We start from the raw sequence: 13,124 nt of genomic DNA, 5'->3' as shown, positions 1-13,124 counted from the left end.
AACGAACAATTCGTTCGTCGACACTTGGACGGTTAGAAATCCAAAACTGAGCGGTCTATCCGTATAACTCCTGTTTAGCACTTAAAATAATAAAATTTCAGCAATTTTGTTTTAAATACTTAAAAGTAGAGTCATGTATTCCAGTCTAGCGCATTTAAAGATAGTAAATCCCCATAGGAGCCTTTGAATTCAGTTTTTTGTCTCTCCTGCAAAATTTACTAAATCAGAGTTGGACGGTTAGAATTCTCCGCCGACGATATATATATAATAATTAATAATGGCGTTGTTTCTCCAGGTGAACGGTGTGAACGTAGAGAGCTGCACCCACGACGAGGTTGTCTCCCTGCTCAAGGACGTAGTGGAGGACTCAGTGTGTTTGTCGGTGCGCCACTTCAGGCCGGCCTCCTACTTCCTCAACAAAGGTAGGTGGCTGGCACTGATACATTGTGAAGTCAAATAACTCTTTAAACCCGGAGTTTTTTGCACCGTTTCCCGTAGTTTTTTCTACAGTCACCTAAACCTGGTGCATTTTGTTTCATCATATCCCCAAAAGCTTGCCTCCAACTTCCAATTGACAGAAACAAAGGCTTAGTGATTACTAAAAAACTTTGTTCAGGAATAGTTCCGAAACACAAGCCAAAACTTGCACTAAATGAAATAAATCAGTTGTCACTAGTATCGCAGGCTCCCAGGGTCCAATGGGAAACAGGGTTATTACTGCAGGACGCTCCCTACATCCGATGAGGTTTAAAGAGTTAATATTGTTGTTGTTGTTATCTGTGTTTGAGATCTTATGTGTACTGACCGTTTATTCTACAGGGAGAGTGGTTGGGGGGGGGGGGGTTATTGGCAGGCACCCTGGTGTGCTCTGGTCCCTCTACTTCTTTGTCTAGTGTCAGTGTCACTGCCTAATGTCAGTGTTACGTTTGCTCTAGCCTGTTCATGACAGAATTGGACTGTTGGCAATGTCAGTATAACAGTTACTCTAGTCTGTGTATGTCAGTATAACAGTTACTCTAGTCTGTGTATGTCAGTATAACAGTTACTCTAGCCTGTGTATGTCAGTATATGTATATGTCAGTATAACAGTTACTCTAGTCTGTGTATGTCAGTATAACAGTTACTCTAGTCTGTGTATGTCAGTATAACAGTTACTCTAGTCTGTGTATATGTCAGTATAACAGTTACTCTAGTCTGTGTATATGTCAGTACAACAGTTACTCTAGTCTGTGTATGTCAGTATAACAGTTACTTTAGTCTGTGTATGTCAGTATATGTATATGTCAGTATAACAGTTACTCTAGTCTGTGTGTATGTCAGTATAACAGTTACTCTAGTCTGTGTATGTCAGTAGAACAGTTACTCTAGTCTGTGTATGTCAGTTAAAATTGTATATCTTTGAATGTTGCAGATATCTGATTTTACATGATTTCCAAATATTAAGTAATTTTCTTTTTTATCCCCAATACAACTGAAGTCATTCTGAAACAAGAAAACCTCAATTAAAATGTATGCTTTCATCGGCTATTTGGCTTAAGATGAGACATATATTCCTACCAGTGAGTGTAGCAGTTTTTGATTTTCATGGACAACAGTGTACTACTGTAGATATCTGTATACTCAAAGTACTCAACAAGTCTTCAGTTTCTGAGTAGCACCAAAGATCTTACGTAACAAGATTGTTCACTCGGCCGAAAAAGTGTCCGCGGAAGTCCGCGCATTGGTTCAGATGTCGCTGCAGTCTTTGTTTTGAAGCTCCCTTTCGTTTGTCCTGAAGAAGAATAGGAAAAGTACAGCTTGTTAGTTTTACTTATTTTTCACACAAGTAGGGTATCTCTGTTCGCAAAGTCCGCTCTTTTTCGAAGAGGGCGCCACCAAATTTTGAGGACACTTTTATAATTGGCTCAATGAGAGGAGTGCACTATGTTGTTATACACGATCTTTGGTAGCACTCAAGGCTTCTACACTTCTCAGCTTATTCTTCTGTGATCTGTGAATGTGATTTTTTTTTTCAACTTTCTCATTGGCAGGAAATGAGGGCCGAGATGGTGCAGGATGTTCAAAGCAGGTACGGTAACCTTTGACTGTTGACCAAAAGTTGTATTGTTTCAGTGAAGTAAAACACTGGGTGGATGGTTGGTGGGTGTTCTGGTGGGGTATGCTCCTTGTTTCCTCTCAAACATCTGTCGTTCTCATCTCTCCTCCTTCTTGTCTTTGTATTTTACTCACTACTGACACCTCTTAAAGTTGTCACTTAAATGACCTATTTGTGTTAAAAGTGCAGTAAAATTCTTATTGCTGTTGAGCCTAGAGAGGTGAGCAGAGTAAGCCTGATTCCCCATTTGGACTTCTCTGTTGACATCTACCCGTTGGTGTTCATGTGACCTTTTGCAGTTGCGAGCGCCTTAAAATCTTACTAAAACTAAAAAAACTAAAACACATTTTAAACTAATAGATAACAAAGTTCAAGTATGTGTGTGAGTGTTTGTGTGTGTGTGTGTGTGTGTGTGTGTGTGTGTGTGTGAGAGAGAGAGAGAGAGAGAGAGAGAGAGAGAGAGAGAGATAATACAATGTTATACTCGTACGTTCATACAGTGGAGTCCACTTTAACAGAACACAGTTAATCGGAAATAGAAATGAATTGAAAGAAAAGAAAAGTCCCTGATTTATTCTGGGTTTTTTTTACAATTTGAGCGGGTGCTCTGGTGTGGTCTGCTCCTTCTTTCCTTTCAAACATCTATTGTCTTTATCTGTCCTCCTTCTTTTTTGTGTTGGTAACACCTCTAATCTCCGGCACTTATATGACCTTATGGTGTTGCAAGTGCCGTAAAACTCTTACTAAAACCAACCTTATGTCACAGAGCATAGTGAAATCACTGTCTGTTTCTTCCAATGCTAAGTCAATAGAAAATCATCTGTCTTGTCCTATAAGAAAAGTTTTCAATCGGTGCTCGTCTTTTTGTCCCCTGTGCCAGGACAACACCCCCCTGGCCAGCCTTCCCCGGCTAGAGAAAGAGTGGATGACCGCACTGACCATCCCGCTCTTGTATGCCCGGGTCTCGCTCTACGTCTGTGGCACTGACAAGCTCAGGTAAGTCCCGTACATACACAGTTGTCAGTGTGTGACCACATATGGTCGCTTTTAAGGACAAGCGGGCTAACCCAGATTTCGGGGGTTTCCAGAAATCTTGACCTACACCAAAAGTGGGCATTGTCCTACCAAGAGATGTTTGGTTTCATTGGTGTGTACATTTGTTTGAATACAGAAACTCTCCTTGTCTTTTAAAGAAACTGAACTTTACCTTCGACTTTCTCAAAACAGCATTTTTCGGGATAGCCCCCTTGTGCTTTGAAGCGACTGTATTACGTCGGTGGTGTAGTTGAGTGGTGAGACTATTGTATGCCCGGGTCTCCTCTACGTGTGTGGCACTGACAAGCTCAGGTGAGTGCCGTACAGGGTCGTCATGTTGTGACTGTGTGTTACGTTGGTGGTGTTTCGCACATGACTCTCTGGTTGTTAATAAAATCCAGATTCTGCCATGTTCAAATCCAGACTAATCAGAAATTCCCGAAAGCTATTTTCTCACTAATTTTACCTCCTACACCAGGCAACCCCCACCTCCTTCAATCGCAAATATATATATCGAGTTCTATTTAAGATAGATTAGTATCTTTTCCATTTAAAGCAAGAGGAATGAACGAGCTTGAAGATGTTTTCGATAACTCCCTATGTCCCAAAATTGGCAAGTGCCTGATTCCACCATGTCTTGACACATTTTTTAAATTTTTTTCCAGAGACAACTCATTCGATGTCGTGGGGGTGGATGGCTCAAAGTCGGGTCCAGTTTTTTTTGCCAACAAAACGTCGTTGGACGAGTGGCACCTGAAGATCACGACAAAGACACAGGGGCTGTTGACACAGATGGTGAGTGACACATTATTCAATTAAACCCTTTGTGTAACACGCTATTGGAAGATCACGACAAAGACACAGGGGCTGTTGACACAGATGGTGAGTGATGTCTTTCACAAGTAATAATAAATAATATTAATTAATAGCATTTGTATAGCTCATGTCCCCACTCGAAAGCAAGCTCTATGAGCTTTACACTATATTGTTACCCCAGCAGACCATAGAACACTCAGACACATTCTCAGCTTCCTGAGAAGCATGCAGTGCAAGCAGCTGGTCAAGCGCTCAAACACTAACAAACTGACAAGATCTTTCAGTCCTACACAATTAAACCCTTTGTGCAACACGCCATCGGACATCTCGACAAAGAAATCCAATCAGATTTACAAAAAATCTGATTTTCTTTATTAAATTATTCCATTTCCATCGGTTGTAGGCAACTTCGTGTAAATGATCTGAAAATGCACAGGTTTATTGGCAATATTTGTGCACGACTTATCATAAATAATGCTAAAATACACATATTTATGTGCATGTATTTGCAATACCTGTTTATTTGTCATGGTTGATATACTGGAATTCTTGAGACTCAAATTTTGTTCCCCCCCAAACTTCTGTTTTTATGGAGAATACTGAGGAAAGCTTCTTTTTGTAATCATGGATTGGTAGACAGCTCTGTATGAGAACCTTTTTCCGAGGCTTCCTCTGGCATGTGACTTCACATACGGGCTGCTGTCAGTTTTTGTCACATCCTCCAATGAGGAGCTAGCCTCCCTCAGCCTGATATTCCTACTGGTTACACCACCTGCTGCCTAATGATCAAGTCAAACGTCGAGGAAGACTGGATGAACGCATGGGCCACAGGTACGACAGGAAGGATGATGTATGGCCACATGAAGAAACCACTGGTCAAAGATCCAATCAATGAGTTGGGGAGGGGAGATCAATCCATAATCTTCCAATTTAAAACACAACATGTGCCCCTCAATCAACATCTCAACCGAATTGGAGTAAAGCAGTCTGCTGCCTGCCCACTATGTGACTACCCCTCAGAGACAGTGGAACATCCTCTGTCCTTCTGTAGAAAACTAACCGATCTGAGGGGGATGTTTTCTTCCCAAGCTACCCCACACATCTGACTGCCTCTACTCGTCAAGACAACAATTAGAACAGACATGCAGCTATTACCGAATGGCATCATGCAGAACAGTTAACGCTCAGATGCTACTGGATCGCTAACAACAACAACAACAACAACGACAACAACAACACCCTCCAATAACGGAGATGTTCTTCTGTCTAAGTTGGGGCATTTGTTCATCTGTCGATCACATTTATATCGCAGTTTGTGGTTGGCAGGTACTCTGGTGTGGTTTGCTTTTTCTTTCCTATCAAACGTCTTCTGCCCTTGTCTCTCCTTTTTTTTTTGTCGAGAAGAAGTTTGCTTTCATCGACCTCTTCACAAAGTGTCAATATTCCTTTTTCCTTTTCCAGATTGGCATGACCAATCAACTGATGACCAAAGAGGATCATGTAAGTATTTGTTGGAAGTCCTCAGACTTTTCCTCCTTTCCTTGTAAGTTTTCCCTGTCTAATGGGACTTTTAAGAGAAGTGGAAAGTGCTGTGAACAGTCCCATTTTCCACGTGATGGAGATTTATAGTATTTTATATAATTTTATGAAGAAAAGATTTTTTAATCGAGCCTAGGTTGTTGTGGAAAAATGTGATTAAGTTAAGACAAATTGATGTACAAAGTATGGGTGACACTAATTCACCCGTTAAAAAGATATCTGAGAATAAGTTGCACTGCAAATTTTTTACAGCACTATTAATCTGTGATTTCCGTCCCTTGTATTTGTGTGCAGATACAGCTGATGTGTTGGGCCCACGAGCGTGCGTCGGGCACCCAGCACTGGCAGACGTGGAAGGAGAAGTTTGTGGCTCTCAAAGCGGCGGACATCTACCTGTTTGACGTCCCTCCGGTGAGTCACGGAAATCTCAACACTGACGTGTTGGTGTGTTTGTCTGTGGGCTATAGTTGAGGCAGTACTTTATACAGTCGAGCCTGCTCTAACGGACAACTGTTCAAGCAGAACTGTTCAAATATGTGTTATTTGTGTCATGACGCAGTGGAATCAGGCGCTCGTCAATTTTGGAGCATATGGAGTTATTGGCAGCATCTTAAAGCCAGTCCATTTGCCTTTCTCTTGTGACACAAATATCCATTTATCTTAGATACAAGTCAAGATATTGGGCACTTGAAGGAGGCCTAGTTTCAGAGGAAAAATTAGCGAGGAAATGACCGTCAAAGATGGAGTTATTTCCTTTGCTTGAGAGTCTGAGGAAATTGAAAATTTATATCTTTTGTGCTTGTAATCAACTTATTTAAGTAAATTCCACACAGAAATTTGTTCTTTAATAGGCATGAAAAGCGTTGAGCCAAAAGACAAAAATTCGATTTAAGTCCCCAAACCTGCGGGAAAATGCCAGTTTCTTGACTTTCAATATATTGAAGAGCGCCTGATTGCATCACACTGCCTCACTTTTATTTTCTTTTTTTTCTGCGGATCATCCTGCTTTCTTTGGGTGGTTGGCAGGCGCTCTGGTGTGGTTAGCTCCTTCTGTCCTATCAAAAATCTATCGTCCTTTATCTCTCCTTCTTTTTTTTGTATGTTAATCTCTAGTTACACCTCTAATCTTTGGCACAGCGGATGGTTGGTGGGTGCCATCTTTACTTTCTCTTTGTCATTTCTGTCTGTCTATCTTACTTTTTCTCACCACTCGTCATCATCCAGTGCCAGATCTGCGACAGACATCGGCAATCATGGTTCTCCATTCCTTTCTTTGCTTGGACGCTCTTAAAAAAAGCAACTTTTCCCTGATCTTTCCCTGTTGCTCATTTGTTTAGGTTCCCTAAGTATGTTGTTCTGGGCCTACCCCTGCCTCATTTGCCTTCAATTTTGCCAGTGAGAGATGTTCAAGACCTTTCTGTCTATTCAGCACTTAATGACCATTTTTTTGTGTAGATCCGTTTCTCTTTACTTAAATAAACAAACTCATTAGCACTTCTTTGACCTCTTTGTGGTGGGAGTGCTGTGTAACTCATACTAAAACTAAGACTTTGAGGAAAATACTTTGCTTTCTGAAATTTTCACCCCCGGGGCGGTGCCACTGACTGAAGACTCTTTAGGTCATTCCCAAAGGGGGGACATTTCTCGTTGTAATGCACAATAGAATTGTAAAAGGGCTGATCCAACAATGTCATACTCATAACTGTGTCTGAACTACAACAGGGAACTGCTGCTTTTTCTTTCCTAATCCTTACTATTGTCATTTTCCTCTACTTCTTTTGTATGTTTGTCACTCTTGTGACCCGCTATTTCCGCTTGCCTTGATAGTCGAAGTAGACTTTGTGCTGTTGAAGCTAGAGAGGTGAGCAGAGTAAGTCTGATTCCCTGTAAGGACTTCTCTGTGGACATCCACCCCTTGGCACTCATATGCCCTTTTGCAGCTGCAAGCGCCGTAGAACCTCTACTAAAACTAAATTGTAACTTTCAGATGCACGCCAGCGACTGGTCCAAGTGTGAGATGAAGTACAAAGTCTACGAATGTATGCTCAAGTTGCTCCAGGTGAGTCAGAATATGTGCCACGACGAGGTGGAATCAGGCGCTGGTCAATTTTTGGGTGTATGGGGTTATTGGTATCATCTTAAAGCCTGTTCTTCTGCCTTCCTTTTGGTGAAAAAAAATCCATCTATATTTAATAAAATTCGAAATATTTGCGACTGAAGGAGGTCAGGGTCGCCTGGTTTCAGAAATAAAGTTAGTGAGAAAATGGTTGCCAAAGCTTGGAAATTTCCATAGCCTGAGAGTCCTCGGAAACTGAAAATTTACATTTTTTGTGCCTTTAATCAAAGTTTTTCAGTAAAATCGCATAGAAATGTGTTTTTAAATGGATATAAAAAGTTTTGAACCAAAAAAAGAAAATTCGAAAAAAATTGTCAAGTGGCCAGAAAAATGCAGTTCTCTTTGATTTCATTATTTTGACGAGTGCCTGATTTCACCGAGATGAATCACATATGGAGGCTGGCAGCTGACTTTGGTCAGAGCGTCAGTTCAGTCACAGACCTTTGTTTGTTGGGGCTGTGCTTTGATCTTTTGGTTCTACTTTTGTTGGGGGGTTTTTGTCAGTGTTACTTTTTTTATTTTCAGTTCTTAATCTCAAATGTTCTCGTTATTTGTTTGGGGTTTTTCTATTTTTTAATTTTTTGTTTGTTTTGTTTTTTAGATTTTTAAAATGTTTGTGACTTTTCATTTCTTAAAATTATGATGGGTAATACATGATTGCCTTTTGTGACAGGTAGGAGTTAACTGTCTGTATTGCGACAGTTAAAGGTTAATTGTGGGTGGTTGGCGGGTGCTCTGGTGTGGTTTGCTTCTTCTTTCCAGTCAAACATCTATCGTCTTTATCTATCCTCCTTCCTTTTTGTGTTTGTTACTCTCTTGTAACACCTCTAATCTTCTGCACTTATATGACCTAATTGTTGCAAGTACCGTAAAACTCTTACTAAAACTAGAGACAAAAAGGTTAATTGTACTGTGATGGGTAGGAGTTGTGACAGAATTGTCAGTAGAAATTAATAATGATAATGAAGATCATTTCTATAGTGCCCACTCATGTGTAAACACAGCTCTAGGTGCTTTACATAGGTAAATGCTTGTATGAACAATATTCACGCTCCCGACACACACATCTACTTGCTTATCACATGCGCACGCTTACACATAGTTACGGAATGAGTGCGTACAAAATACATAATACAATGATATACACAATGCAATTCGCAAATTACGTATATAAATGCAGTCATTTTCATAACATTGTACTGAACATGAATCCACTCACATAAAAAGGATGTAATTAAATTTGTTTGCATTGTGACATATTGCTGTTGTTGTTGTTTTCAAATCCCTTTTAGCTGCGAGCACTTCGCTCTTGGCTGCGCAATGCCTCCCTCAATGCATCGTGACCTAATTGTGCTGTACTGTGACAAATGGTCTGCATTACCCCAGCGGGGCAGTGCCACTGACTGTAGTGTCTTTAGGCCATTCCCAAAGGGGGGACATTTCTCGTTCAAGCATAGTAGAATTGTAAATGGGCTGACTCATGTCACGCTCATTACTGTGCGTGATTTACTACAGGGAACTGCTGCTTTTTCACTCCTGATCCTTACTATTGTCATTTTTCTCTACTTCTTTTGTATGTTTGTCACTCTCTTGTGAACTGCTATTTTGGGGTACCTTGATAGTCGAAGCAGACCTTGTGCTGTTGAAGCTAGAGAGGTGAGCAGAGTAAGTCTGATTCCCTGTAAAGACTTCTCTGTTGACACCCACCCCTTGGCGCTCATATGACCTTATGCAGTTGCGAGCGCCGTAAAACCCTCTACTATTTTTTTAAAATGGTCTTCATTGTAACAGGACAAGGAGCTCCCGGACAACCGGCAGCACTGCTGCACAATACAGACGGGGTCAAAGGCCACCATCTGTCTGAGCGTGGACAGCCGGGCGGAGCTACTCACCCTGGAGCAGGCCTGGTACAGGACCAGCAACCTGGCCGTCAAACGTCTGGTGGTGAGTCCTCTCTTGTCTCTGCTTGTGGCCTAGAGGTTAATGTGTTCGCCTCTCATTCAAAGGTCCCGGGTTCGAATCCGGGTAGCGACGGAAATATTTTCTTTTCTAAAATTGTCTCCTTTCACCTCCTTTCCTGCTCTCTAACAATGTTCTGTAGTCTGCTTTCGTTTCCTCTTTCTGCCCCCACCCCCCTCACCTCCTTTGCCCCCCTCCTCTGGGCTCATGACTCTTTCTGCAGCCTTTCTACTGCTACTCCTTGGCTCCTTCTTGCTGTCTTTCAACCACACCCCTGATCTTCTGGTATGAAAGATCTATACCTAGCCTTCTCAGACAAGGGCGAAAAATTTCTGAGGGCCCGTGTGCAAGTAGCGCTCTTTAAAGATCACTAAAATCTATAAGAGGAGGCTTCGGCAGCCACCCGCGCAAAATTCAAAATTTCTTACCAACTAGAAAAGTTCAATGTGTTCAGCGCGCTCATATGACCTTATGCAGTTGCGAGCGCCGTAAAACACTTACCCAAAAAAAAAGTCTCCTCGATCTCCCTCCCCCAGCTTGTTCACTGTTCACTCCACTCTGGCTTTGGATAGGTTTGGTTTGGTTTTTTCTTTATTTAAAAAAAAAATTTTTTGGTAGAAGGGGATGTTATTTCAGAAAAAATCAACAACCCAGGGCAGTGCCACTGACTGAAGTGTCTTTAGGCCATTCTCAAAGGGAGGATAGTAACATGTTCTTATACACAGTAGAATTGTAAATGGGCTGATTTATCAATGCCATGCTCATACTGTGCCGGAACAACATAGGGGGAACTGCTGCTTTTTCTTTCCTCATCCTTACTATCGTCATTTTTCTTCTTCTTTTGTATGTTTGTCACACTCTTGTAAACTGCTATTTCCAAGGAGCCTTGATATCCGAAGCAGACTTTGTGCTGTTGAGGCTAGAGAGGTGAGCAGAGTAAGCCTGATTCCCCGTTTGGACTTCTCTGTTGACATCCACCCCTTGGCGCCCATATAACCTTATGTAGTTGTGAGCACCGTAAAACCATGCTAAAAGTAAAACAACTGATCCACCCCACCATCTGTATCCGTGTGTGTTGTAGAGCAAGACGTTTGTTTTATCATTTATGTCCTATCGTCTGTCCTGTCATATGTCCTCTCCAACTGATCTCCCCCCCCCCCCCCCCATATCCTGTACAGCAAGACGTTTGTTTTATTGTCCATCCCATGATATCTCATGTGTAACTGACCCCCCCCCCCCCTTGTGTCCTGTATCTGTGCCCTGTAGAGCAAAAGGTTGTTGTATCATATGTCCTATCATATGTCCTCTCCAACTCACCCCCCCCCCCCAATGTCCTGTAGAGCAAGACGTTTGTTTTATCATATGTCCTCTCCAACTCACCCCTCCCTCCCCCCCCCCCCTCCATGTCCTTAGAGCAAGACATTTGGCTGCACGTGGCAGGATCACCTGTCTGGCCTCATCATTGACCTGGAGCAAGGCTTCTCTCTCTACGACCACCAGACCAAGGTACAAACTTAACTCTTTGTTCCCATCAAACGCTGGGAGCGTCCGCCGGTAATAGTCCTGTTCCCCGTCGGGCGCAGGGAGCGTCTGGTACTAGTGACGACTCTTTGGTTTTATTTAATGCTAGCTTTTGCTTGTTTTGTGGAAGTATTCCCGAACCAAGTTTTTAAGTAATGACTAAGCCTTTGTTTCCGCTATTCAGAAGTTGGAGGCAAGTGTTTGGGGTTATAATGACACATAGTGCACCAGGTTTAGGTCACTGTGGGAAAAAACTCCAGGAAACGGTAGAAAAAACTCTGAGCTTAAAGAGTTAACCCTCTTCTCAGGAAACTTTTCACATTTGTTAATACTTTGCTTTCACGGGACGCCGATCGGTGACGGTGTGCTATAGCGTTGTTGGCCTAATGGTTAGGCTCTCGGACTTGCAACCGTAAGGTCGTGGGTTCGAATCCCGTCAGGGTCCCGACGTTGTGTCCTTGGGAAATGCACTTTACACGAATTTTCCTCACTTCACCCAGGTGGGAATAGGTACCCGGCTATAGACAGCGAAAGATCTTGTCAGTTAGTTAGTGTTTGAGCGCTTAATCAGCTGCTTGCACTGTATGCTTCCTGGGAAGCTGAGAATGTTTTGGAGTGTTCCATGGTCTGCTGGGGTAGTAATATAGTGTAAAGCGCATAGAGCCTGCTGTTGAGGGGGGATTTGCGCTATACAAATGCTATTTATTATGTATTATTATAACGTATACCACATCTGTATCCTGGTCTGTGGGGATAAGCGTTGCCCGCTCTGTGCGCTGCGTGCGTGGAAAACGTAAAGGCGCATTCTGACCAAAGTTTCACGTCCTTCTGTTCATACCACACCACGTGTCTGTTCATTGGGGCGTCTTTTCGGCCTGGGGCTAATTGTCATCACACAACGGGTCTATTTTGATAATTTGTCGGGAATTGAGGAACTGAGGTCGAATTTGATCGTATTTGGAATGTTTTCTCTTAAAAATTTGACCAGGTGTAGGAATATATTGTCAAATTTAACCGTTTCAACAAAAAAGTGTGTTTGAAAAAACTTAGCCTGGCTGAATTTGCCCCACTCTACGGGACTTGACGTAAGAAACTTTATGGCTGCTCAGAGGCTAACTAGGGAAACAGACGTGGACTACCATCATTGGTTAGAAGCGGGATTTCAGTCTGAACTCTAGCAGGTGAGGTCGAAGAATTAGGTAGGTCTGTGTTTGTGGCAGAAGGAGGCAGATGGACGTGGATCTTTGGTCTGAATACTCAGTTATTAGGTGTTGAGTCTCATTCACTCTGAAATTCCTGTGGATATTGTAAATTAAGGGGAAAAAGATATTTTCTGCATTTCACCATGTCTATTTTGGGTTGCAAGTGTGCATTTGTTGGTTCTAAAAGGGTGTAATTTTTCAATATTTTACAAAGTGGCAAGTCCTCCTGTCTAAAAAAAAAAACCCCAAACATACAAGCTTCTGTGAGGTACCTGTCATGATTTCAATCTTTTTGTTTTTTAAATCAAAAGCCAGCTTCAACCCTTAAACATATTCTTTGTAAATGAATCAGTTTTTTTATCCTGAACTTAGAGCTAGCTAACATGTTTGCTGTGTGGATGACTTTGTCACTTTGTAATTCTCTATTTTTGTGTGGTTCTCTGGTGCGATGAAAAATACTCTATGTAAAGGAATATGTTTGTTATCCTGAACTTTGAGACAAGTTTGTTGTATGAATGGCTTTGTCACTTTGTAATGCTGTATTTTTGTGTGGTTCGCTGGGACAGAGTATTCTGTGGACGTACCGTTTTGCCCAGCTGAAAAGTTCCTCGGATGACAACCGATCGAAGCTGACCTTGAACTTCATGAACGACACGTCAAAGGAGATGGAGAAACAGGTAGGGCGATGTCTTTGTGGCTCTTGTGGTCTGGCTAGCCAAGGTAGGGCTCCAGTGGAGGAGGGACGGGGGAGTTTGGACTCACGAGGTAGGGCTCCAGAGGAGGAGGGACCGGGGAGTTTGGACTCACAAGGGAGGGCTCCAGGGGAGGAGGGACGGGGGAG

General features: G+C 42.3%; 1 protein-coding gene across 1 annotated transcript in view; it reads left to right on the top strand.

Moving 5' to 3' along the window:
- The window catches only part of LOC101861612 (gamma-1-syntrophin), a 31,831-nt gene that overhangs the window by 13,770 nt on the left and 4,937 nt on the right, over positions 1–13,124 (top strand). Inside the window, exons 4-13 of the mRNA XM_005108026.3 lie at positions 296–422; positions 2,031–2,068; positions 2,976–3,091; positions 3,796–3,925; positions 5,408–5,446; positions 5,780–5,896; positions 7,473–7,544; positions 9,393–9,545; positions 10,974–11,066; positions 12,850–12,960. Of these exons, the coding sequence (XP_005108083.1) occupies positions 296–422; positions 2,031–2,068; positions 2,976–3,091; positions 3,796–3,925; positions 5,408–5,446; positions 5,780–5,896; positions 7,473–7,544; positions 9,393–9,545; positions 10,974–11,066; positions 12,850–12,960 (996 nt within the window). The remainder of the gene's footprint in view (positions 1–295; positions 423–2,030; positions 2,069–2,975; positions 3,092–3,795; positions 3,926–5,407; positions 5,447–5,779; positions 5,897–7,472; positions 7,545–9,392; positions 9,546–10,973; positions 11,067–12,849; positions 12,961–13,124) is intronic.

This window comes from Aplysia californica, unplaced genomic scaffold (assembly GCF_000002075.1).
Source record: "Aplysia californica isolate F4 #8 unplaced genomic scaffold, AplCal3.0 scaffold00652, whole genome shotgun sequence".
Taxonomy (NCBI): Eukaryota; Metazoa; Mollusca; class Gastropoda; order Aplysiida; family Aplysiidae; genus Aplysia; species Aplysia californica.
Note: the sequence above shows the minus strand (reverse complement) of the source record. Positions and strands in the feature narration are given on the sequence as shown.